This window comes from Scyliorhinus torazame, chromosome 22, assembly GCF_047496885.1.
Source record: "Scyliorhinus torazame isolate Kashiwa2021f chromosome 22, sScyTor2.1, whole genome shotgun sequence".
NCBI classification, from domain to species: Eukaryota; Metazoa; Chordata; class Chondrichthyes; order Carcharhiniformes; family Scyliorhinidae; genus Scyliorhinus; species Scyliorhinus torazame.
The window spans coordinates 97,748,343-97,773,866 of NC_092728.1; the positions used below are offsets into that span (position 1 = coordinate 97,748,343).

The 25,524-nt window shown below is 50.2% G+C and overlaps 1 protein-coding gene across 2 annotated transcripts in view; it reads left to right on the top strand.

The window, feature by feature from the left end:
* The window catches only part of ccdc180 (coiled-coil domain containing 180), a 216,211-nt gene that overhangs the window by 181,065 nt on the left and 9,622 nt on the right, over positions 1–25,524 (top strand). For both annotated transcript variants that reach the window (XM_072488692.1, XM_072488691.1), the window contains exons 35-38: positions 2,282–2,442; positions 3,098–3,235; positions 12,145–12,256; positions 17,525–17,621. In XM_072488692.1, coding sequence (XP_072344793.1) covers positions 2,282–2,442; positions 3,098–3,235; positions 12,145–12,256; positions 17,525–17,621 — 508 coding nt within the window. The remainder of the gene's footprint in view (positions 1–2,281; positions 2,443–3,097; positions 3,236–12,144; positions 12,257–17,524; positions 17,622–25,524) is intronic.

Below are 25,524 nucleotides of genomic sequence, written 5' to 3' on the forward strand. Positions count from 1 at the left end.
GCTTTCCCATCTCTAGGTCCGGAATGCGTCCTAGCATCCGCCTCATAAAATTGGCATCATCCCAGTTCGGGGCATATATGTTTACCAAAACCACCGTCTCCCCCTGTAGTTTGCCACTCACCATCACGTATCTGCCCCCGTTATCCGCCACTATAGTCTTTGCCTCAAACATTACCCGCTTCCCCACTAATATAGCCACCCCCCCTGTTTTTCGCATCTAGCCCCGAATGGAACACCTGCCCCACCCATCCTTTGCGTAGCCTAACCTGGTCTATCAGTTTCAGGTGCGTTTCCTGTAACATAACCACATCTGCCTTAAGTTTCTTAAGGTGTGCGAGTACCCGTGCCCTCTTTATCGGCCCGTTCAGCCCTCTCACGTTCCACGTGATCAGCCGGGTTGGGGGGCTTCCTACCCCCCCCCTTGTCGATTAGCCATCCCCTTTTTCCAGCTCCTCACCCAGTTCCCACGCAGCTGTATCTCCCCCAGGCGGTGCCCCCCCCGCCCATCCCCTCCCATACCAGCTCCCCCCTCTCCCCAGCAGCAGCAACCCAGTAATTCCCCCCTCCTACCCCCCCCCCCCGCTAGAATCCCCGCTAGCGTAATTACTCCCCCCATGTTTGAATATCAAACTTAACATGCTCATTCAATCATTCTCTTTAAATAATCGGAAATATTTTCCTGATCTGTTTTTTTGTCTTTCTCGGCACGGTAGCACAGTGGTTAGCACTGTCACTTCACCGTGCCAGGGTCCCAGATTCGATTCCCGGCTTGGGTCACTGTCTGTGCGGAGTCTGCACGTTCTCCCCGTGTCTGCGTGGGTTTCCTCCGGGTGCTCCGGTTTCCTCCCACACGTCCCGAAAGACGTGCTTGTTAGGTGAATTGGACATTCTGAATTCTCCCTCAGTGTATCGAATAGGCGCCGGAATGTGGCGACTAGGGGATTTTCACAGTAACTTCATTCCAGTGTTAATGTAAGCCTACTTGTGACAATAAAGATTATTTTTTAAAACATTATTGGAAATAATTTCCTCACCTGCTTTTTTTCCTTTCTTTTGCCTCCTGCCATTCGCCTTGGGGGGAGGAGCAAATTTCAAAACATTGGAAATGGTTTTCCAAAGACAATTTTACAAAAGTTTGATGCAACAAAGTTGAAATCTGGAAATCTGAAATAGAACAAGAAATGCTGGAAACGTCTGTGGAGGGAACCAAAATTAACATTACAGATTGATTTGACTTTTCAGAAACAAAGAAAGGTCATCCTGACCTGAGCTGTTGGGCTGGATTCCACCCCCCTCACCTCCATGGCATGTTTTGTGGCAGTGGAGGGCGACCGCCCATTGGGTGGGCTGAAAGCACCCGCCTCTGTCAACGGGTTTCCCCGTGGTTCACACCCCTCCACCACCTGGACACCCACGACGGGGGAATGTGCCGTCGGCGGGACCAGAAGATCGCACCAGCAGAAATGGCTGAAAGATTTGTGCTGTTTCGTTTCTCTCCACAGATGCTGCTCGACATCCTGATCCTTTTTTGTAATGCCCGCAGCCTTTGACAAGGTTACACACATCCCCTTCCTCCAAAGCCTATCCGCTGTCATCCAGCTGGGTGCACCGTCAGCTGACTCCAGTCTAACCTGTCCTGCAGTATCCAGCGAGGCAGCTGCAATGGTATCCCTTCCCGCTTTCCCATCACTGCCTCTGGAATCCTCCAAATTTCCACTCTTGGGTCCACCAGTATTACTCACCTCCATTCTAAAATAGTTAACGATGAACAGACTAAAGCAGCACGGCGGCACAGTGGTTAGCACGGCTGCCTCACAGCGCCGAGGACCCGGGTTCGATCCCAGCCCTGGGTCACTGTCCTTGTGGAGTTTGCACATTCTCCCCGTGTCTGCGTGGATCTCACCCCCACAACCCAAAGATGTGCAGGCTAGGTGGATTGGCCATGCTAAATTGCCCCTTGGAAAAAAAATTGGGTACTCTATATTTTTTAAAAAAGGTGAACAGACTGAATCTCTCACACTCATCGTCCATATCTTTGGCAGATGAACCATGGAAACCCTTGAAAAATGGTATGAACAGTTCTGGGGGTGAGCCACCAAAACATCACCATCTAAACTTGAGTTCATGGCCCTTAATTGCACAATTTGTGATAATCTAACAATTTGTTTGGATTCAGTTCCATCCCTTCCAATTTTGATAACTACAATAAGGTTTCCTTTTTCACCACAACAGACATTACAACCTCTCCATTAGTCTCTACAGAAAATTATTATTCTTTCAGAGTTCAGAGAGCAGTTGAAGGCATTTGAGACGTTGGCTGCCTCTATACCTCCTTTCCTGATCAACGACGTTCTCAAGAAGCAAATGGATTTTATCTCAAAGGCCTTAGCAGAAAAACGTTCCACATTCAGGAAGAAACTACAGCAACTGGAGAACATTAAGGTACAAGAGCAAAACAGAAAAAGATCTATATGCATCAAGAATAAGGAGCATTGCCACCTCTCGTCTATTGCCGATGCTCGATTGTGTTTTGCAGTCATGCTTCTCAGTCTGGCTGCCCCTGGAGGGCTGTTATCCACCCCAGTCCTTGCCTCCAAATCCATTCTCACACAGAGTGGATTGAACATCCTGTGCAGTTCCTGAGCGAGAGCTGCACTATCAGAGGCGCCATGTTTTGGATGAGATGTTAAACTGGGGCCTCGTCCACCTTAAAAAAAAAAATCTCCTGGCACAGTTTTGAAGAAGGCTGTAGCTTGCAAGGTGTACGAAAATTTGCTCATTAGCCCTCAACTCTTCAAGATGCCCAACATAGAGTTTTGCACAGTGGATGCGGCGATCCATTCGAATCCCTGTTGGCTTTGGTGGGATCGGAAGAATCCACCAGTAGGAGGGGCTGTAAACCCAAGCTCCTTGTGGGGGGTGGGGGGTGGGGTCCAAGAGGCCACTGGAACTCTCTGGGTGGTCGGGGACAGGTTTAATTTCACTTTCTTTGGTCAGCGCATCAAACAAGGATAATGCATTACAAATGGAATAATGGAACATGCCCCGTGTTCATTATATAGTACTTATTTTCCCTTGTTCTATTTCTTTTCATTAGACTGAAAACAAACGCAGGTTGCGCCCGACTTTGGGTCTTCCTGAAAACCTGGAGTTGCTGGAGGGTCTGTGCAAAGAGGAGGAAAAAAGGCAGGAAGCTGAGGCGGCAGAGGTCAACAGCAATGCAGAGGACCTAAAGGTAAGAAAAGAAGGAAAAATTCCCAATATCAGATAATCCCCTCCACTCAATAGGCATAAATCCGCCCCATTGCGCTGGTGCCGATCTCGCTGCATCGGGAGCATCGCGGGAGAAGCCCAAATCGGGCTTTGTGCCAGGCGGAGATCACCCGACCCGCGATGCCCAGAGCGATCTGGATCACGCACTCACTGGACATGATCCAGAGAATCATATTTAAATGAGCATCAGACTCATTTAAATATGCGTGACCTATTTGAGGCTGCGTTCTCCTGGCACCCGGAAATTACCAGCCGTACTGGGGAGGCGGCAACTGGGTGCTAATTAGTACTGGTCTCCACAAGCAGAGGACAGGCCTGATGGTCTTGGAGGCCATTGGAGCCCCCGGGATGGTCATATACAGGGCAGGTAGGTGCCCTGGCATTCCTTCTGGTACCCTGGCAATACTAACCTGGTGCCCGAAGCTGTGTTGGCACTGCCGAGGGTCAAGGCAATAGGGGGCCATGCCCATGAAAGAGGGGTTATGAAGAGGGGTATGAAGGGGGTATAAAGGTTGGGTCCTGAAAGATGGGGGTCTGAAAGGGAGGGGGGAAGCCTGAATGGGCAGGGGGGAGGGGCCTCAACAACCCCATAGTTGGGTGTGTTCACTTAGGGGTGTAATGCCCATGTTTGCACACATGGCATTGTTCATGGATGGGAGATGTAGAGGACCCTCAAATACGCTTGGAGATTGGGGCACCCTTTCAAAATGTGGGCATTATTAAAGGCTATTTTTATGGTGGAAAAATTGGCACCTGATTAACTTTGCGTTGGATCCTGTGCCTTGCTTTCAATTTGGCTCTTTGGACCCATTGCGAGTATTGAGGTTGATGGTATGTTCAAGGTGCCGCCTCCTCTCTTCCATAAAGCAGCGGCGGCGCCAGCATGGCTGCCATCTACCTTTGACAATCATGCTCCGGAGGCAACTCCCACCTCCGAGTAACACTCAGCGCCAGTAATTGGGCAGCGAACGTGAGTAATTACAGCATGGGGTTGAGACTCAAGAAATTATCTGGGCATTGGGCTTCTAACACCAGATCAAAATAAAGCCCTGGGTCTCAGCTGCAGAAACAATTGTGATGTTATAATTGGCCTCAGTTCCAGGCAAGGTAGGATGCGATAAAGATCAGCCAAATCTCTCACTCTCATCTGCGCTGGAGGTTATGCGAGTGTGCAATCAGTTGTGGTTCAGTTTGACTTGCCCTTCACTGTTGTAGCTGCCGTGACGTGATGCCGGGTGAGCTCACAGGGGGCTACTGACACCCATGAAACCATTTCTCTGTAACAACCAGTGTTCCAATGAGAGGGCTATGGTGAAAGCCTGGTAATATCTTCCAAAGAATGAAAGTGAGGGATCAAGATGTTGGGATTTTGGGAAGTGAGTTCCTGGTAGCAGATCCACAATGGCTGAAAACTCAGTAAAAACTAATAAACAATGTAAAGATTCTAACGACTGATAACCGTCAAACAATTGGACATGTGCCCGAAACAGGCAGCTAAGCAATGAAGAGATTGCTCCCCGCTCCGGTCAATCCCCAATGATTATTGAGACCTGACTGAAGCTGGGCCTCGTGCCTCATTTACAATAAGCAGGCAAGCTGCACACACCAATCAAACATCACAATGAAGCTTTAAGTGCAGGGCCTTACCCAATCCCCACTGTCTCAGGCATAACCAACCTACAGGTAGGCTGGAACGGAGAAGGAAGCTTAGCAGAGGGAGGACATGTGGTCAGAATGCGGACAAAAGGGAAGGAGTACAGGGGAAGCAAAGCAAAGGGGGAAATAGCAAAGGAGAGAGAGGACTTCCGGGTGCGGCGATGACCAGCTGAGTCGCACGTTTCGGCAGCTCCCGGTGAAACGGACTTTTGGGCTCTTGATAGGAGCCCCAACGGCAATTTTGACGGCTAAAAACACTGTGCGGTAAACCAGAAGGGAATCCCCCCTGGATACGGATGAAAAAAGGAGGAGAAAGTGGCCGGATTGCAGTGGATCCTTTAGAACAGCGGCAAGGAAGGCAAGCAAAAACCAAGATGGCGTCGGAAGGTGGCAGTTTAACATGGGGCCCTGAACAACAAGAGTTCTTGAAATGCTGTGTGGAAGAGCTCAAAAAGGAAATGAAGAAAGAGCTGTTGGCCCCGATACTACAGGCGATCGAAGGGCTAAAGGAAGAACAGAAGACCCAGGAGCGGGAGCTTCGGGTCGTGAAGGCAAAGGCAGCCGAGAATGAGGACGACATACAGGGCCTGGTGGTGAAGACGGAGATGCATGAGGCACATCAGAAACGATGTGTGGAAAGGTTGGAGGCACTGGAGAACAATGCAAGGAGGAACAACCTGAGGATTCTTGGTCTTCCTGAAGGTGTGGAGGGAGCGGACGTCGGGGCATATGTGAGCACGATGCTGCACTCGTTAATGGGAGCGGAGGCCCCGGCGGGTCCGTTGGAGGTGGAGGGAGCATACCGAGTGATGGTGCGAGGACCGAGAGCAGGAGAAATTCCCAGAGCCATAGTGGTGAGATTCCTCCGTTTTAAGGATAAAGAAATGGTCCTTAGATGGGCAAAGAAAACTCGGAGCAGTAAATGGGAGAACGCGGTGATCCGCGTTTATCAAGACTGGAGTGCGGAGGTGGCGGAAGGAGGGCGAGCTTTAACCGGGCCAAGGCGGTGCTTCATAAAAAGAAGATAAAATTTGGAATGCTGCAACCGGCAAGACTGTGGGTCACATATCGAGGAAGGCACCACTACTTTGAGACGGCGGATGAAGCGTGGACTTTTATTGTGGAAGAAAAACTGGAATGAGCGGGTTATTAAAAAGAACGTTTGAACAAAGTGGTGGGGCGAATGTGGGGGGCGAAGAGGGGGGTTAGAAAGGGGGGAAAGAGGAGTTTTATGTACTAATCCTGCGATGTGGTAACTTTTCTCTCTTCCACAGGTGGTGATGGGGGGAGGAGGGGTGGTGGAGGAGATGGGGCGTTGGCTATTGGGGGCGGGGCCAAGGGAGAAGCGCGGGCTTGGTTCCCGCGCTATGATAATCATGGCGGGAATAGAGAAGCAGGAAGGAGGGGGCGTCGCACGGTGCGAGCCAAGGTCACGGGGGGAAGCCGAGGTCGGCCAGAGTTTGCTGACTTCTGGGAGCAACATGGGGGGAGTAATTACGCTAGCGGGGGATCTAGCGGGGGGGGGGGGGTGGGAGGGGGGAATTACTGGGTTGCTGCTGCTGGGGAGAGGGGGAGCTGGTATGGGAGGGGATGGGCGGGGGGGGGCACCGCCTGGGGGAGATACAGCTGCGTGGGAACCGGGTGAGGAGCTGGAAAAAGGGGATGGCTAATCGACAAGGGGGGGGGGGGTAGGAAGCCCCCCAACCCGGCTGATCACGTGGAACGTGAGAGGGCTGAACGGGCCGATAAAGAGGGCACGGGTACTCGCACACCTTAAGAAACTTAAGGCAGATGTGGTTATGTTACAGGAAACGCACCTGAAACTGATAGACCAGGTTAGGCTACGCAAAGGATGGGTGGGGCAGGTTTTCCACTCGGGGCTAGATGCGAAAAACAGGGGGGTGGCTATATTAGTGGGGAAGCGGGTAATGTTCGAGGCAAAGACTATAGTGGCGGATAACGGGGGCAGATACGTGATGGTGAAAGGCAAACTACAGGGGGAGACGGTGGTTTTGGTAAACGTATATGCCCCGAACTGGGATGATGCCAATTTTATGAGGCGGATGCTAGGACGCATTCCGGACCTAGAGATGGGAAAGCTGATAATGGGGGGAGATTTTAATACGGTGTTGGAACCAGGGCTGGATAGGTCGAAGTCCAGGACTGGAAGGAGGCCGGCAGCAGCCAAGGTACTTAAAGATTTTATGGAGCAGATGGGAGGTGTAGACCCGTGGAGATTTAGCAGACCTAGGAGTGCTGGGAAGGGCGTTGATCCCGAAGGTGAGGGGAACGGAGTATACGGCTATAGCCATTTCGGATCACGCTCCACACTGGGTAGACTTGGAGATAGGGGAGGAAACAGGAGGGCGCCCACCCTGGAGAATGGACATGGGACTAATGGCAGATGAGGGGGGGTGTCTTAAGGGTGAGGGGGCGCATTGAAAAGTACTTGGAACTCAATGATAATGGGGAGGTCCAGGTGGGAGTGGTCTGGGAGGCGCTGAAGGCGGTGGTTAGAGGGGAGCTGATATCAATAAGGGTACATAAAGGGAAGCAGGAGAGTAAGGAATGGGAGCGGTTGCTGCAAGAACTTTTGAGGGTGGACAGACAATATGCGGAAGCACCGGAGGAGGGACTGTACAGGGAAAGGCAAAGGCTACATGTAGAATTTGTCTTGCTGACTACGGGCACTGCAGAGGCACAATGGAGGAAGGCACAGGGTGTTCAGTACGAATATGGGGAGAAGGCGAGCAGGTTGCTGGCACACCAATTGAGGAAAAGGGGAGCAGCGAGGGAAATAGGGGGAGTGAGGGATGAGGAAGGAGAGATGGAGCGGGGAGCGGAGAGAGTGAATGGAGTGTTCAAGACATTTTATAAAAAATTATATGAAGCTCAACCCCCGGATGGGAGGGAGAGAATGATGGGCTTCTTGGATCGGCTGAAATTTCCCAAGGTGGAAGAGCAGGAAAGGGTGGGACTGGGAGCACAGATCGAGGTAGAAGAAGTGGTGAAAGGAATTAGGAGCATGCAGGCGGGAAAGGCCCTGGGACCGGATGGATTCCCAGTCGAATTCTATAGAAAATATGTGGACTTGCTCGCCCCGGTATTGACGAGGACATTTAATGAGGCAAAGGAAAGGGGACAACTGCCCCCGACTATGTCTGAAGCAACGATATCGCTTCTCTTAAAGAAGGAAAAGGACCCGCTACAATGCGGGTCCTATAGACCTATTTCCCTCCTAAATGTAGATGTCAAGATCCTGGCCAAGGTAATGGCAATGAGAATAGAGGAATGTGTCCCGGGGGTGGTCCACGAGGACCAAACTGGGTTTGTGAAGGGGAGACAGCTGAACACGAATATACGGAGGCTGTTAGGGGTAATGATGATGCCCCCACCAGAGGGGGAAACGGAGATAGTAGTGGCGATGGATGCCGAGAAAGCATTTGATAGAGTGGAGTGGGATTATTTGTGGGAGATGTTGAGGAGATTTGGTTTTGGAGCGGGGTATGTTAGATAGGTGTAGCTGTTGTATAGGGCCCCGATGGCGAGCGTGGTCACGAATGGACGGGGATCTGCATATTTTCGGCTCCATAGAGGGACAAGGCAGGGATGCCATCTGTCCCCATTATTGTTTGCACTGGCGATTGAGCCCCTGGCGATAGCGTTGAGGGGTTCCAAGAAGTGGAGGGGAGTACTTAGAGGAGGAGAAGAACACCGAGTATCTTTGTATGCGGACGATTTGTTACTATATGTGGCAGACCCGGCGGAGGGGATGCCAGAAATAATGCGGATACTTGGGGAGTTTGGGGATTTTTCAGGGTATAAATTGAACATGGGGAAAAGTGAGTTGTTTGTGGTGCATCCAGGGGAGCAGAGTAGAGAAATAGAGGACCTACCGTTGAGGAAGGTAACAAGGGACTTTCGTTACCTGGGGATCCAGATAGCCAAGAATTAGGGCACATTGCATAGGTTAAATTTAACGCGGTTGGTGGAACAGATGGAGGAGGATTTCAAGAGATGGGATATGGTATCCCTGTCACTGGCAGGGAGGGTGCAGGCGGTTAAGATGGTGGTCCTCCCGAGATTCCTCTTTGTGTTTCAGTGCCTCCCGGTGGTGATCACGAAGGCTTTTTTTAAAAGGATCGAAAAGAGCATCATGGGTTTTGTGTGGGCCGGGAAGACCTCGAGAGTGAGGAAGGGATTCTTACAGCACAGCAGGGATAGGGGGGGGCTGGCACTATCGAGCCTAAGTGAGTATTATTGGGCCGCTAATATTTCAATGGTGAGTAAGTGGATGGGAGAGGAGGAGGGAGCGGCGTGGAAGCGATTAGAGAGGGCGTCCTGTAGGGGGACTAGCCTACAGGCTATGGTGACAGCCCCATTGCCGTTCTCACCAAGGAACTACACCACAAGCCCGGTGGTGGTGGCTACACTGAAGATTTGGGGACAGTGGAGACGGCATAGGGGAAAGACTGGAGCCTTGGGGGGGGTCCCCGATAAGAAACAACCATAGGTTTGCCCGGGGGGAATGGATGGGGGAATATGGAATGTGGCTAAGAGCAGGAATAACGCAACTGAAAGATCTGTTTGTGGGTGGGAAGTTCGCGAGTCTGGGAGCGCTGACCGAGAAATATGGGTTGCCCCAAGGGAATGCATTCAGGTATATGCAACTGAGGGCTTTTGCGAGGCAACAGGTGAGGGAATTCCCGCAGCTCCCGACACAAGAGGTGCAGGACAGAGTGATCTCAAAGACATGGGTGGGGGATGGTAAGGTGTCAGATATATATAGGGAAATGAGGGACGAAGGGGAGACTATGGTAGATGAACTAAAAGGGAAATGGGAAGAAGAGCTTGGGGAGGAGATCGAGGAGGGGCTGTGGGCAGATGCCCTAAGCAGGGTAAACTCGTCGTCCTCGTGTGCCAGGCTAAGCCTGATTCAGTTTAAGGTATTACACAGGGCGCATATGACTGGAGCACGGCTCAGTAAATTGTTTTGGGGTGGAGGATAGGTGTGCGAGGTGCTCGAGAAGCCCAGCGAATCATACCCATATGTTTTGGTCATGCCCGGCACTACAGGGGTTTTGGATGGGGGTGACAAAGGTGCTTTCAAAAGTAGTAGGGGTCCGGGTCGAACCAAGCTGGGGGTTGGCTATATTTGGGGTTGCACAAGAGCCGGGCGTGCAGGAGGCGAGAGAGGCCGATGTTTTGGCCTTTGCGTCCCTAGTAGCCCGGCGTAGGATATTGCTAATGTGGAAAGAAGCCAAGCCCCCGGGGGTGGAGACCTGGATAAATTACATGGCAGGGTTTATAAAGCTAGAGCGGATTAAGTTCGTCCTAAGGGGGTCGGCTCAAGGGTTCACCAGGCGGTGGCAACCGTTCGTCGAATACCTCGCAGAAAGATAGATGGAATGGAAAAAAGAAGGCGGCAGCAGCAGCCCAGGATCGGTGGGGGGTGGGGGGGGGGGGGGTGGGGGTTGGAGGAACCAGAAGGACTCTCAGGGTTGTTAATATATACTGTATAATATGTATAGGTCGTTGCTACAGATAATTATATATTGGACTGTTAAATTATATTTTTGGAGAGTGTTACTTGTGATAAGGCAGTTGCCAATTAGGGTTAGTTTTCATTTTTGTTATTTATTATTTATTCATTTTCTGTTTATAAAATAGGTCATTGTTATTTGTGTTGTTATAATATTGTGTAAAGGATGCACAATGTACTGTGTTGGTTGACCAAAAATTTTCAATAAAATATTCAAATTGTGCTGTCAAAAAAAAAAAGCAAAGGAGAGAGAAGGTGGAAGGAAGTGAAGCAGAGTGGGGACCCACCCCCCCTCCCTAATCATGGATGAGCCATGATAAATTGCCCCTTGGAGTCCACTGATGTGCAAGTTGGGTTACGGGGATAGGGCGGGGTGGGCAAGGGAATGGACATCTGTGCAGTGCTCAATCGAAGGGTCGGTGCAGGCTCGATGGGCTGAATGGCCTCCTTTCTGCACTGTAGGGATTTTATGATTATGAACATCATTGGAGATCTGTTAACCTGTTTTATGAAAATTTCAGTAATTACTGTGAACTAATGTCAGCTGAGGAGCAGCTTGGCAACTTCCCGGCCAGTATCTTCAATTTAGAACAAAATGCAGAGCAAGTTGAGGAATTTTGTCGCCTGTTTTTTTTTCTCCCCCCTTTGAATGGCAATGCCAAGTCTTGCCGAGGTAAATTCCACGGGCGCTGCGGGTCCACCTCACCATTCTTTACGCGTGAATATAGACATGGCACGGTGGTGTGCTGCTCAACTTTGGAAGGCACCACTGCCAAGCCTGATTCTATTGTCGCCTGGCACCCACACATTCCCCTTCCATGGGCCACTCAATATTGATCAGGAATGGGTATCCTCGTTGATTTTCTGTCTCCCTTCCGGGAGTATGTGGAACTCTCTTCCCCGGAGATTGTTAGAGGTAGGGGCTGGATCCTAACCCCTCACGTCTGGGTGGCATCTTCTGGTCCCGCCGATGTGAGCAGAGATTTCAATGGCTCGCTGTATCTGCTGAATGGGAGAGGGTTGGAAAATCTCAGCCCGTGTTGATGAATATTTTTGAGGCAGTGGTAGATAGACTCCTGACTGACAAGGTAGTCAAAGTGGAAGGCAGGAAAGTGGCGTTGAAGCCACAATCAAAACTGCCATGATATTATTGAGAGGCAGGAGGACTCAATGAGCCAAATGACCTATTCCTCCCAATTTTTATGTTTGTTTGTTTAGCCCAGTGATGCTGAAGCAAATTGTAACAACCCACCGCCCCTCACTCCCACATAAATCTGTGACTCTGGCCACAGATGTACATGTATCACAGGTAATGAGTATCTATGCATTCTCTATAGATACAAGAGGCCATTCCTTGCAAACCCCATAAACACATTGGGCTGTAAACTCATCTTTGCTATGGTGTATGAGTAGCCCGTTAGCAATTGTGCAAGACAAGTTTATGCCCCATTATAGCCGCCGTTTCACAAATTGCGCAGTATTATCAAAGTAGTGAAAGTGTCTCCTCGGGACACAACCTCCCTCATGGCCTCATGAGTGATCTGCTTGCGTTCTGGGTTCTACTCCCACTCAGCTGAGTACTTCCCTTGTCCCAATGCCTTGTGTCTCTGTTAGAATATGCCTTTTGTCGCAACTGTCAATGTTCTTAACAGGATCATGTGATATTTTCACAGAAATGTATGCTCGAACATGCCGAGGGCTTTGTGGCTGCACTCGCTTCCCTCTCGGAAAACCTCCTCTTGGAATTTGACAACTTCCTCACTGTTGATAATGTCCAACGCCCCCGTAAGCTCATGATGGTTTTGTACATTTCTTTTCATTTCGTCTAAGTACTTTTAAGAATCACAGAGAAAGGATATAATTTTAGCTGGAATATGTTGAGAATGCTCCACAGGCACGTCTTCACCTCACCCGTCAATACTCACAGTCGTGTAGCACTCCTCATGTATAAGCAATCTCAGAACACCTTACAAAGGAGCAGGGCAGCGATCAGCAGTAGGTGAAGGAATTTCAGTGCGGAGAATAACGATTGACTTGTTGAATGATGACAGCTGGGACAGCAAGATTGGTTTTAATCGCATCATTAACTCCTGATCTTCCCTTTCAACCCTGATGGTGTCTGGCAGTATGCCTTCTCATCTGTTTCCTTGGTGAAATGGAAGCTAAAGGGCGGAATTCTCCGTTTCTACGGCTAAGTGCCGCCGCCGCCGTGGGACCCGTGGTGTTTCACAACCGGCAAATCAGCATGAACCCGTCACCGAGGGCCTAGCAGCGGCGCCACGTGAAACTCCCGCCTCCTGCGCCAAAACCTTCATCGTAGCTCAGTTCGTGATGCAGAGCGAGGCCAACAGCATGAGTTCAATTCCCATACCGGCTGAGGTTATTCGTGAAGGCTTTGCCTTCTCAACATAGCCCCTCGCCTGAGATGTGGCGATCCTCAGGTTAAATCACCACCAAAAGGGGAACGTCACCTGGGACTATAGCCATGTTACTTTTAATAATATCTACAGAAAGACTTGCATATTATTACAATCCTGGACCAGACCCCAACAGTTGCTAGGATACCAGACAGAAACCCCAATATTTTATTTAATTTGTAAGACTGTGAGGAAAGGATACTTTGCTCCAAGAGTGATTTTACATAAATAGAGAAATGGGGCTGGATTATCCGTTCCCGAGGCTAACAGAGAATCTGTGGGACAGGAAAATCGGTGCGAACCCCTCACTGATTCCGGTGCCGGTGAGGGGCTAGCACTGGCACTGCATAAAACTCCCACGGCTCGCACCGAAAACGGCCGGAGAATGGCCGGATCCCAGGCTGTGCATGCGCAGGGCTGACGGCCCGCACCGGTCGCGCCGTAAAACATGGCGCTGGCTGTGCTTGAACCCTAACCCGCCAACCATGACCCCACACCCCACCCACTGGCCACCCCCCCACCAGTCCCCCCAACCCTGGCAGAACCCCCCCCCCCACTGCCAGCGGCACAGATCCCGGACGAGTGTGGTGGCACTGGACACTGTCCGCAGCCGGCACGCCGGGTTCCCAACCGCTGGGACCACACATGGCCCGCGCCATAGGGAACTTGGCCCATCGGGGCGGAGCATTGTGGGTGGGTCAGCCGATGACATGCCAGCTGCGTTGAAACGGCACACGACGCGCGTCACGATGACGCTGGTTTGGAGGAGGCGGAGCATGGCAGACCGGAGTCAAACCAGCGCCGGCCCCAATTCCGGCTTTGGAATCTATTCTCTGTTTGATCGACGATCACGATTTCGGCATCGTGCTACGGAGAATCTCGCCCATGCTATACTAAAACAAATGTTATTGCTAACACAGTATTACTAACTTTAACATCATAAAGACAAATAGCTTTCAATTACCAGTTAAACAATGCTTTCCAATACAATGAAACAATCCTAGCTGCTATCTTTATCTCCACTCAAACAAAAACCCATCTCCGGTCACAATCCATTTATAAATGCAGCTGGCAGACTCTGGGATACTTGCTGTAAACAGATGTCTTGGATAAACCACTTTGAGAAAGAGATATCCTTCAGGACCCAGCTTGCAGGTTCTTGCCTGTCTCAAGTTTCTGTTTAAACTGCCAGTCTTTGAAATTGTTTCTGTCCTGTTCACAAGCAAATCTTTACCTCACTCTCTTGAGATCAGCTGCTTCTGGTCTGTCCAAAGTCAAATCCTGACCGACTGTCTATCCAGAAATTGCTCGTCTGTCCACAGACAGATCTAGCCTCACTGGACTGCGAGCACGTGTCTTGTCTCTTTACATCCCAATCTAAAAACTAAACTTCAAAACTGAAAACCTCAACACCTGTCTGCTTCAATCCCTGGCTGCTCCCATTAAATACATTGTCTTACTAAGCTGAACACAATGGGAGTGATTCTCTGCTTCCCCAAAAGATGGATTTCCCACTGAAACCAACTTTTGTAAGGGCCATGAAGAATCCAGCACGAGTTTTAAGGATACAAAATAATAACGTTTATTTACTATAACAATACATACATAACAGTAGCAGTAACTTCCCTTGCTACCTTCTCCTTCCTGCTGGTTCCTGAACTGGCCAGCTTATTTATACTAGGAGTTTCTCCGCCCTCCTCATTGGGGAAGTTCATACTCCCATAGGATTGTGGGATAGTCATTAGTCCCCAGCCAATCGTAAGTAGGCAGATTATAACATCCCTCCCCCCCAAAGTCCAAGGAATCCACCGAAGACCCTGGCGAAGGAAGGCGTCGAACTCGTTTGGCCGCAGGCCGGACGCCATTTGCACGCGGCGCTGGATCAGGCGGCGTGTAACGAGACGGAGACCGGCGCTTCCGTGATGAACGGCGCGGTTGTACATCCACGGCCTGTGGACCCGAGGATTCCCCCTCTGATGCATCCTGTGTCTCCATCTCGGAGTCAGAGTCTGCTACCTCCGTCATGTCAGCGTCTCTATCTCCATTCGGTCCCGTAACGACCTGCGCAGGCTTCGAGTGAGGCACCAGTGGAAGATTTTGAGGACTACCGTCCCTTGTCTCTGGTCTTTGCGGCTGTTGCAATGAGCTCCGGGGGCGGGGAATCTTTTGAGGGGATGATCTTCTGGACCGGACGTGGTCTACATGTTTTCTCTGGAGACGACCCTGGGCTTGCACTTGGTAAGATATAGGGCCCGTTTGGCGAAAGATTACACCAGGAACCCATTGGGCACCACCAGCAAAATTCCGCACGAATACTGGGTCACCAGGCGCAAACTGCCGAATCGGACGATGCCGAGACAATCCCATCCTCGTCGCCAGTTTTGTAAGGGCCATATAATGTTTATTTATTATAACAATATATACATAACAGTAGCAGTAACTTCCCTTGCTACCTTCTTCCTGCTGGTTCCTGAACTGGCCAGCTTATTTATACTAGGAGTTTCTCCTCCCCCCTCATTGGGGAAGTTCATACTCCCATAGGATTGTGGGATAGTCATTAGTCCCCAGCCAATCGTAAGTAGGCAGGTTATAACACCAACCCATGCCATCTGGGAACCCGTGGGCGGGGTGCGCTGCCGGCAGGAACAGAGAATCCCAATGGTCAGAGAATTCCGGCCAATGTCGCGAATGTTCTACTGCCCAGGGAACCCTCTTAATCTAAACAAAAGTCCATTCGCCCAACTTTTATGATACTTTAATTGCACCACTTGTAACCACAAAATTAGTCTGATGTGCAATAACTATTTCATAGAATTTATAGTGCAGAAGGAGGCCATTCGGCCCATCGAGTCTGCACTGGCTCTTGGAAAGAACACCCTACCCAAGGTCAACACCTCCACCCTATCCCCATAACCCAGTAGCCCCACTCAACACTAAGGGCAATTTTGGACACTGAGGGCAATTTATTATGGCCAATCCACCTAACCTGCACATCCTTGGACTGTGGGAGGAAACCGGAGCACCCGGAGGAAACCCACGCACACACGGGGAGGTGTGCAGACTCCGCACAGACAGGAATCGAACCTGGGACCCTGGAGCTGTGAAGCAATTGTGCTATCCACAATGCTACCGTGCTGAGGTAGATAAAAAAGTAACCATCCTGTGCATCACAGGAGCTCATAAAGGCAATTTGATCAGCAGCCACTTGACCTGTTTTTGGTTAAAGGCTAAATGCAGGAGGACTACTCGATCTGAATAATTTTATGATATAATAATAATAGCCTTTTATTGTCACAAGTATGAAGTTACTGTAAAAAGCCCCTAGTCGCCACATTCCGGCGCCTGTACAGGTAAGCTGGTATCACAAACCAGCTGACTAGCCCACTGAGCTAAACCAGCCCTTGTGATATCCACTTGAATCAATTGCCTTGCCTGGCGGTTTAACACAAACACCTGAGGGAGGCAACTGCACTGCTATAGCCTCGAATATGAATTCAAAGGCTAGAGTGAGGCTTGAACCCACAACCAGCTGATTCCAAGGCGAGGGGGCTACCAACTGAGCCAAACGTATACTCAGGATGTGATGCACTCTCCATTTTCACACCAGCAATATCAAAACTGCATTGGACCATCCAGGTAGAAATTCTCGTCGGGACATGGACCCAAGCATATGCCTTTCTATCAACTGCCCCGTTATCCACTGACCCCCTTCTCCCCACCCCCACCCCTGCCCCATTGAATAAATCAAGTTGAATATTGAGCCAGGGTGGTAGATTGTCATGTGAGAGTCCCTTTAAGAAAAGTGTGTTTTATCAAATGGTTGCAGTGATGTCATTATGTGGGTGGAACTGGAATGTGATTCTGCTTTTTACTTTTGTTTGGAGCCGGAAGCTCTTTTTGGCTCTGCGTTTCAGTTTCACTTTCAGTTGGAGATCTGCATTCAAACCAAGCAGATGTATATTGGTCTATCTCTCTGTGTGGTAAACCAGGTGTTTAGATCACTTGATAATTGAAGAGTGATAACTGTTCTCTGTGGGGAATTCAAACCTACCTTCTTTGTTAAAAAGTGTTTTGGCTTATGGATGTTGTTAGGAAGTTACTAAGGGTTACCTATATAATACTGTATCCGTTTGGGGGGTGATCAGTGTTGGTAGTTGATAAGATGTTTCCTGTGTGTTTATAAAGTGTTAACTGAATTCATAGAATACACATTGTTTTGTTTTAAAAATACTTTAGATCTCTGTTGCATCACACCTGTAAAGTGGGCCCTTGTGCTCCCCATAACCAAAATCTATTAAACGTTGTGGGCCAGATGAACTTCATGATATACTTTGGTGTTCTCTAAACCCTGGCCCATAATAAGATACAAAATCACCCATCTACTGAATTCATATCTCCCATTGTTCCACTGAAGGATTACATGAATTTGAATCCAGCCAATAAATGTACATAGAGATGTCACCTCTCTTTTGACAAAAGTTAAAATGGTGATTGTGTTGCTTTCAACAGCGGTGAATCCAGCTCCTAACACACATGAACCACAGCACCAGAAATGCGAGTGAACAAAATAGCAGAAGAAATTGCAAGGCTCAGTTTTAGGTCTGATTGTGATTTCTGTCTCCCTTGTATCTTTCAGCCGAATCAGTAATCGAAATGATTCGACAGAAGCGAGTTGGGGCCCAACTGCAAGACGGGGAAGGCAGTTCCGCTACCGAGACTCCCCGCGAAACCAGGTAATCGCTTCGGGAGGGTGGGGGGGGGGGGCGGAATCTCGCCACCTTGCTGTAGCTCAACCTCTTCACCAGGGTGAGGACAGTTTAGAGTTTCCACATACCATCATTGTTTAAAATGTCCAAAAATGAAGTCTCGAGTGTCAGTATACTATTGAATGTAGGGTCTGAGCTGGGGAAGAGAATACCACAGTGGTCTTATCGTGTGCACATACCTCCAGCAGGCGTTACAGTGTAGTGATCAGGTATGAGATCACAGTGAACCATAACTATCTGTCCTCATGTCTCATTCTTTGAGATGTTTTACTATGTTAAAAGGCACTACATGAACTTCAGTTGTTGTTGCAGATTGAAGTGATTGGACTCCAGCTGTCCCATTCCTGCAGCTGCTGGAACAGTCTTCAATTCTTTTTGCTATATATCCCACAACACAATATACATCCCAGCACACAACTTAACCAGCCTCACCCTAAGCCTTGGTGCAAACATGCACTCCGAGCCCCAACAATGCACGTAGCCAGTCCTCCACCACCTCAATTTCTGAGTCTGACCATAGAGTATGCTGGCAGAACTCAATACCGCCCTATTGAGCTCTTGAACAGAACCCCAGCTGTCCTGGCCCCACTCTTGGGAGGCCGGGGGGTGGTGGCAACAACGCAGCCGGGGCGCCATCTTTAAGGGCACTGCCTGTGCATATCCCCCTCCCCCCGGCGGCTATGCTTACCTTGGCGCCCATGGCAGCATCCTCTCGACAGAATCCCATTTGTATAAAACTGCTGTAAACTTCGCCAAGGTGACATCGCATCGGCGAGGTTTGAATATTCAGTGAGGTGAGGGGGGTGGGGGAGGGGGGGGGGGGGTCATGTGGCGGGTAGGCCCGTTTTTATTTAAACTTTTTTAAATGAGGCTCCTGCTCGTTGTGGATGAGTGCCTCGTAACGTCACCGGCGAAGGGGTGGGGAAAATGAGGAAACCAGATCCCACCGGAGAGAATCTCCTTTCCCGATTCTCGCGAGATCTTGTGCCTGCGTCGCTGTTTACACTCAGGGTGAACACGGGTGCAAAATCACCCCCAATGTTTCCGTCTGACAATTAGGGGGTGGGGTGCTAATGGTGGTGTGGTGTGGCATTGGAATTCAAACTGCGAAAAATAATGGACAGCTGTTCTTTACGTACTGGCTGGTGGAAAGGTTCCCTACTGCTGGCACTTTCTTGTTAAGTTACTTCCCCTTTGTGGTGACATTACTCTTGCAGTCTAAACGTCCTCTTCAGTCGTGATGTGCACACAATGGTGAGCAGAACTTCAAGGTGTCACTTATTCAAGGCACCGCGTACAAGAATATAAAAGCAAAATACTACAGACGTTAGAAATCTGGAATTAAAATAAAAAAGAGCTAAAAGAAAACCACTGCAGAGGGTCAGGCAGCATCTGTGGGGAGAAAAACAGAGTTGACCCTTCATCACACCTGAAAATAAAAATGTAGCTGGTTTCACGCAGGTTCAGAGGCAGGAAATCAAAGGGGAGGAAAGGACATACGAACATACATATGGGGCAGGATTCTCCATCCCGCCGCACCCGTTTTCCGATGTGGCACACCACCGCCGGCACTGGGATTCTCCTTCCCGGCAGCCGGCCAATGGGGTTCCCCATTGTGGGCACCCCCATGCCGTCGGGAAATCCGCGGGCGTGAGTGCGCAGCCAGCGAAATGGAGCATCCCGCCGACAGAGAATCCCGCCCATGTTCTTTCCTGCATGCAAACATACAAATTAAGAGCAGGGCTAGGCCACTTGACCCCTCGAGCCTTCTCTGCCGTTCAATAAGATCATCCCCTTCTCGCTCTGCTCAGTTTGGAAGTGCTCAGTCCTTCTGAACAAAGGTAAGGCTGAGTTTCCCCCTGGTGACGAACACCATCGGACCCACCCGCAGAGATCCGGAGCCATGGCCTTCACCTCGGAACTCGCCTGTATCTACAGTGCGCTCATCCTGCACGATGACGAGGTCACCGTCACCGAAGACAAACTCAATGCCTTGATTAAAACAGCTGGTGTGACCATTGAGCCTTTCTGGCCTAGTCTGTTTGCCAAGGCATTGGCTAATATTGAGAAAAATAATGGACAGCTATTCTTTATGTACTGGCTGGTGGAAAGGTTCCCTACTGCTGGCACTTTCTTGTTAAGTTACTTCCCCTTTGTGGTGACATTACTCCTCTAGTCTAAACGTCCCCTTCAGTCGTGATGTGCACACAATGGTGAGCAAACTTTCAATAGTCTGATCTGCAATGTTGGTGCTGGTCATCGTGCCCCAGCTGCTGCAGCAGTTGTTTCCGCCGCTGCCCCTGTTGCTGCTGAAGAGAAAAAGAAAGAGCAACAGGAAGAATCTGAAGAGTCTGACAATGACATGGGCTTTGGTCTCTTTGATTAAACGTGCCGTGCAACAACATTGTTACAATTTACAAAAAATAAATAAGAATTGAATATAAAAAGAAATTCAATAAGATCATGGCTGATCTGATTGTAACCTCAATCCCACATTCCCACCTACACCTGGTGACGCCTTGTTAATCAAGAATCTATCTAGCTCTGCCTTAAAAATACTCAAAGACCCTGGGTGGGATTCTCCGCGAACCGCGAACTGTGCCGAGGAGCGGCGTGAACCACTCCGGCGTCGGGTCGCCCCGAAGGTGCGGAATCCTCCGCACCTTCAGGGGCTGGGCTGGCACTGGAGTGTTTGGCGCTGCGCCAGCCGGCGCGGAAAGGCTTCGCGCGACGCCAAACGGCGCTGAAGAGCCTCCGCCAGTTGGCGCATGCACGGGAGCGCTAGTGTGTGCTGGCGTCATCCCAGCGCATGCGCAGGGGGTTTCTTCTCTGCACCGACCATGGTGGAGGTTGACTGCGGCCAGTGCGGAGGGAAAGAGTGCCCCCACGGCACAGGCCTGCCCGCGGATCGGTGGGCCCCGATCGCCAGGCCACCGTAGGGCCAGATCCCCTGAGGACTCTGCAGGCAGCCCGTGGAGACAGGTCCCGCCGATAAGGACCTGTTGTGATTTACGCCGGCGGGACCCGGCGAAAACGGGCGGCCACTCGGCCCATCGCGGGCCAGAGAATCACCGGGGGGGGGCCGCTGCCAGCAGCCGCCGACCGGCGCGCCGCGATTCCCGCCCCCGCCAAAACTCCGGCGCCGGAGAATTCGGCAGCCGGCGGGTGCGTGATTCACGGCGGGGGGTCGGAGAATCCCGTCCCCTGCTTCCACTGCCTTTTGAGGAAGAGAGGCCCAGAGACTCACCACCCTCTTTTTTAAAAAAAAAAATTTTTTCCTTCTCCTCCATTTTCACATTTTCTCCCACATTTACATCCATCAACAATAAACAATAATCAGCAAGCTATGTCAGTCCCCATAATAACAACGATCCCATCCGCCCACCAACCCCCAAACCTCAACACGCATGTTTACATAAACAAATGACAAAAAGGAATCAGGGATTACCTGTAGTCACCCTTAATCTTACACAGCTCCCCCCCCCCCCCCCCCCCCCCAACCCCAGGTCTCCAGCTCCTCCACTGCCTCTTGTAAAACTCCTCCTCCCAACCTCGTTTCCTTCCCCCCAACTTTCCACCCCGGCTAGACCACTCGGACCCTGTTCTGCCAGGCTCCGATGGCCACAGCCCCTCCCCCCACCTCACTCCCGTTCACTGGCCGGCTTAAACCGGCCAGCGTGGAGGCCCCCGCCCGGGTCCCTTTCCCACTTGCCCGGCCCTAGGAAAGCCCAAAGATCCCCTTTTAGCACACAAACCCCGCATATCCACCTACACCCCAAAGAACTCTCATTTCGACTGAAAGTCCCGTCCCTTCCCTTGTCCAAATATATACCACATTGGCTCCTTTAATCTCTACACCCGCGCGCAGTGATACAAAAAAGAAGAAAATACAGTCATGAGGTTACATCGGCACATGGCCATTCCTCAATTTGTCAGTTCTGCCACACTCCTTCTGCTTTCGCAAACTCCTCCGCTGCTTCCACCGTTCCAAAATAAAAGTCCCTGAACTTGTAAGTCACCCTCAGCTTCGCTGGATATACAATGCCGCACCGCACCTTGCTAATGTACAGTGCCCTCTTCACCCGGTTGAAGGCAGCCCACCTCCTTGCCAGCTCCACCGTAAAGTCCTGGTATACACGTATACCAGCTCCAGCCCACTGCACCACCCGCTTCTGCTTGGCCCAGCTCAGGACGTTCTCCTTCACACTGTACCTACAGAAGCACAGAGTCACTGCCCTTGGCGACTCAAAGAACAAAGAAATGTACAGCACAGGAACAGGCCCTTCGGCCCTCCAAGCCCGTGCCGACCATGCTGCCCGACTAAACTACAATCTTCTACACTTCCTGGGTCCGTATCCCTCTATTCACATCCTATTCATGTATTTGTCAAGATGCCCCTTAAATGTCACTATCGTCCCTGCTTCCACCACCCCCTCCGGTAGCGAGTTCTAGGCACCCACTACCCTCTGCATAAAAAACTTGCCTCGTACATCTACTCTAAAACTTGCCCCTCTCACCTTAAACCTATGCCCCCTAGTAATTGACCCCTCTACCCGGGGAAAAGCCTCTGACTATCCACTCTGTCTATGCCCCTCATAATTTTGTATACCTCTATCAGGTCTCCCCTCAACCTCCTTCGTTCCAGTGAAAACAAACCGAGTTTATTCAACCGCTCCTCATAGCTAATGCCCTCCATACCAGGCAACATTCTGGTGAATCTCCTCTGCACCCTCTCTAAAGCCTCCACGTCCTTCTGGTAGTGTGGTGACCAGAATTGAACACTATACTCCAAGTGTGGCCTAACTAAGGTTCTATACAGCTGCAACATGACTTGCCAATTCTTATACTCAATGCCCCGGCCAATGAAGGCAAGAATGCCGTATGCCTTCTTGACTACCTTCTCCACCTGTGTTGCCCCTTTCAATGACCTGTGGACCTGTACTCCTAGATCTCTTTGACTTTCAATACTCTTGAGGGTTCTACCATTCACTGTATATTCCCTACCTGCATTAGACCTTCCAAAATGCATTACCTCACAATTGTCCGGATTAAACTCCATCTGCCATCTCTCCGCCCAAGTCTCCAAACAATCTTTTTCCTGCTGTATCCTCCGACAGTCCTCATCGCTATCCGCAATTCCACCAACCTTTGTGTCGTCTGCAAACTTACTAATCAGACCAGTTACATTTTCCTCCAAATCATTTATATATACTACAAACAGCAAAGGTCCCAGCACTGATTCCTGTGGAACACCACTGGTCACAGCCCTCCAATGAGAAAAGCATCCTTCCATTGCTACTCTCTGCCTTCTATGGCCTAGCCAGTTCTGTATCCACCTTGCCAGCTCACCCCTGATCCCGTGTGACTTCACCTTTTGTACTAGTCTACCATGAGGGACCTTGTCAAAGGCCTTACTGAAGTCCATATAGACAATATCCACTGCCCTACCTGCATCAATCATCTTAGTGACCTCCTCGAAAAACTCTATCAAGTTAGTGAGACACGACCTCCCCTTCACAAAACCGTGCTGCCTCTCACTAATACGTCCATTTGCTTCCAAATGGGAGTAGATCCTGTCTCGAAGAATTCTCTCCAGTAATTTCCCTACCACTGAAGTAAGGCTCACCGGCCTGTAGTTCCCGGGATTATCCTTGCTACCCTTCTTAAACAGAGGAACAACATTGGCTATTCTCCAGTCCTCCGGGACATCCCCTGAAGACAGCGAGGATCCAAAGATTTCTGTCAAGGCCTCACAAATTCCTCTCCAGCCTCCTTCAGTATTCTGGGGTAGATCCCATCAGGCCCTGGGGACTTATCTACCTTAATATTTTTTAAGACACCCAACACCTCGTCTTTTTGGATCTCAATGTGACCCAGGCTATCTACACATCCTTCTCCAGACTCAACATCTACCAATTTCTTCTCTTTGGTGAATACTGATGCAAAGTATTCATTTAGTACCTCGCCCATTTCCTCTGGCTCCACACATAGATTCCCTTGCCTATCCTTCAGTGGGCCAACCCTTTCCCTGGCTACCCTCTTGCTTTTTATGTACGTGTAAAAAGCCTTGGGATTTTCCTTAACCCTATTTGCCAATGACTTTTCGTGACCCCTTCTAGCCCTCCTGACTCCTTGCTTAAGTTCCTTCCTACTTTCCTTATATTCCTCGCAGGCTTCGTCTGTTCCCAGCCTTTTAGCCCTGACAAATGCCTCCTTTTTCTTTTTGACGAGGCCTACAATATCTCTCGTCATCCAAGGTTCCCGAAAATTGCCGTATTTATCCTTCTTCCTCACAGGAACATGCCGGTCCTGAATTCCTTTCAACTGACACTTGAAAGCCTCCCACATGTCAGATGTTGATTTGCCCTCAAACACCCGCCCCCAATCTATGTTCTTCAGTTCCCGCCTAATATTGTTATAATTAGCCTTCCCCCAATTTAGCACATTCATCCTAGGACCACTCTTATCCTTGTCCACCAGTACTTTAAAACTTACTGAATTGTGGTCACTGTTACCGAAATGCTCCCCTACTGAAACATCTACCACCTGGCCGGGCTCATTCCCCAATACCAGGTCCAGTACCGCCCCTTCCCTAGTTGGACTGTCTACATATTGTTTTAAGAAGCCCTCCTGGATGCTCCTTACAAACTCCGCCCGTCTAAGCCCCTGGCACTAAGTGAGTCCCAGTCAATATTGGGGAAGTTGAAGTCTCCCATCACCACAACCCTGTTGTTTTTACTCTTTTCCAAAATCTGTCTACCTATCTGCTCCTCTATCTCCCGCTGGCTGTTGGGAGGCCTGTAGTAAACCCCCAACATTGTGACTGCACCCTTCTTATTCCTGATCTCTACCCATATAGCCTCACTGCCCTCTGAGGTGTCCTCTCGCAGTACAGCTGTGATATTCTCCCGAACCAGTAGCGCAACTCCGCCTCCCCTTTTACATCCCCCTCTATCCCGCCTGAAACATCTAAATCCTGGAACGTTTAGCTGCCAATCCTGCCCTTCCCTCAACCAGGTCTCTGTAATGGCAACAACATCATAGTTCCAAGTACTAATCCAAGCTCTAAGTTCATCTGCCTTACCCGTAATACTTCTTGCATTAAAACATATGCACTTCAGGCCACCAGACCCGCTGTGTTCAGCAACTTCTCCCTGTCTGCTCTGCCTCAGAGCCACACTGTCCCTATTCCCTAGTTCTCCCTCAATGCTCTCACCTTCTGACCTATTGCTCCCGTGCCCACCCCCTTGCCATACTAGTTTAAACCCTCCCGTGTGACACTAGCAAACCTCGCGGCCAGGATATTTATGCCTCTCCAGTTCAGATGCAACCCGTCCTTCTTATACAGGTCACACCTGCCCCGGATGAGCTCCCAGTGGTCCAGATAATGGACTCACTCGCCTTTGGTACAGGCCTCCACAACCGATGAGCCCGATCCAGTTCATATCGGGAGGGATCCTCCCCCTCACCCAATAGTTTTGCCAGCATCGCGGCAAAATACTCAGTTGGCTTCGGTCCTTCAACTCCTTCGGGCAGCCCCACAATCCTCAAATTCTGTCGCCTGGATCTGTTTTCCAGGTCTTCCATTTTTCCTCGCAGATCCTTGTTAGTATCCATCACCTTCCGCATCTCTTTCCCCATCGAGGCAAATTGATCACCGTGCTGCAATAACGTCTCCTCCACTTCCTTCAGCGCCTCCCCTTGCTCTCGCACCTCCGCCACTGCGCTCGCCACCTCCGTCCTCACCGGGGAAACCGCCTCCTCCACCAGACACTCAAAACCTCCCTCATCTCCTTCCTCACCGTCTCCATGCATTTCGCAATCTGTGCCAACTGCTTTTCAAATTCCGCAGCCATCACCTTAGTTATTT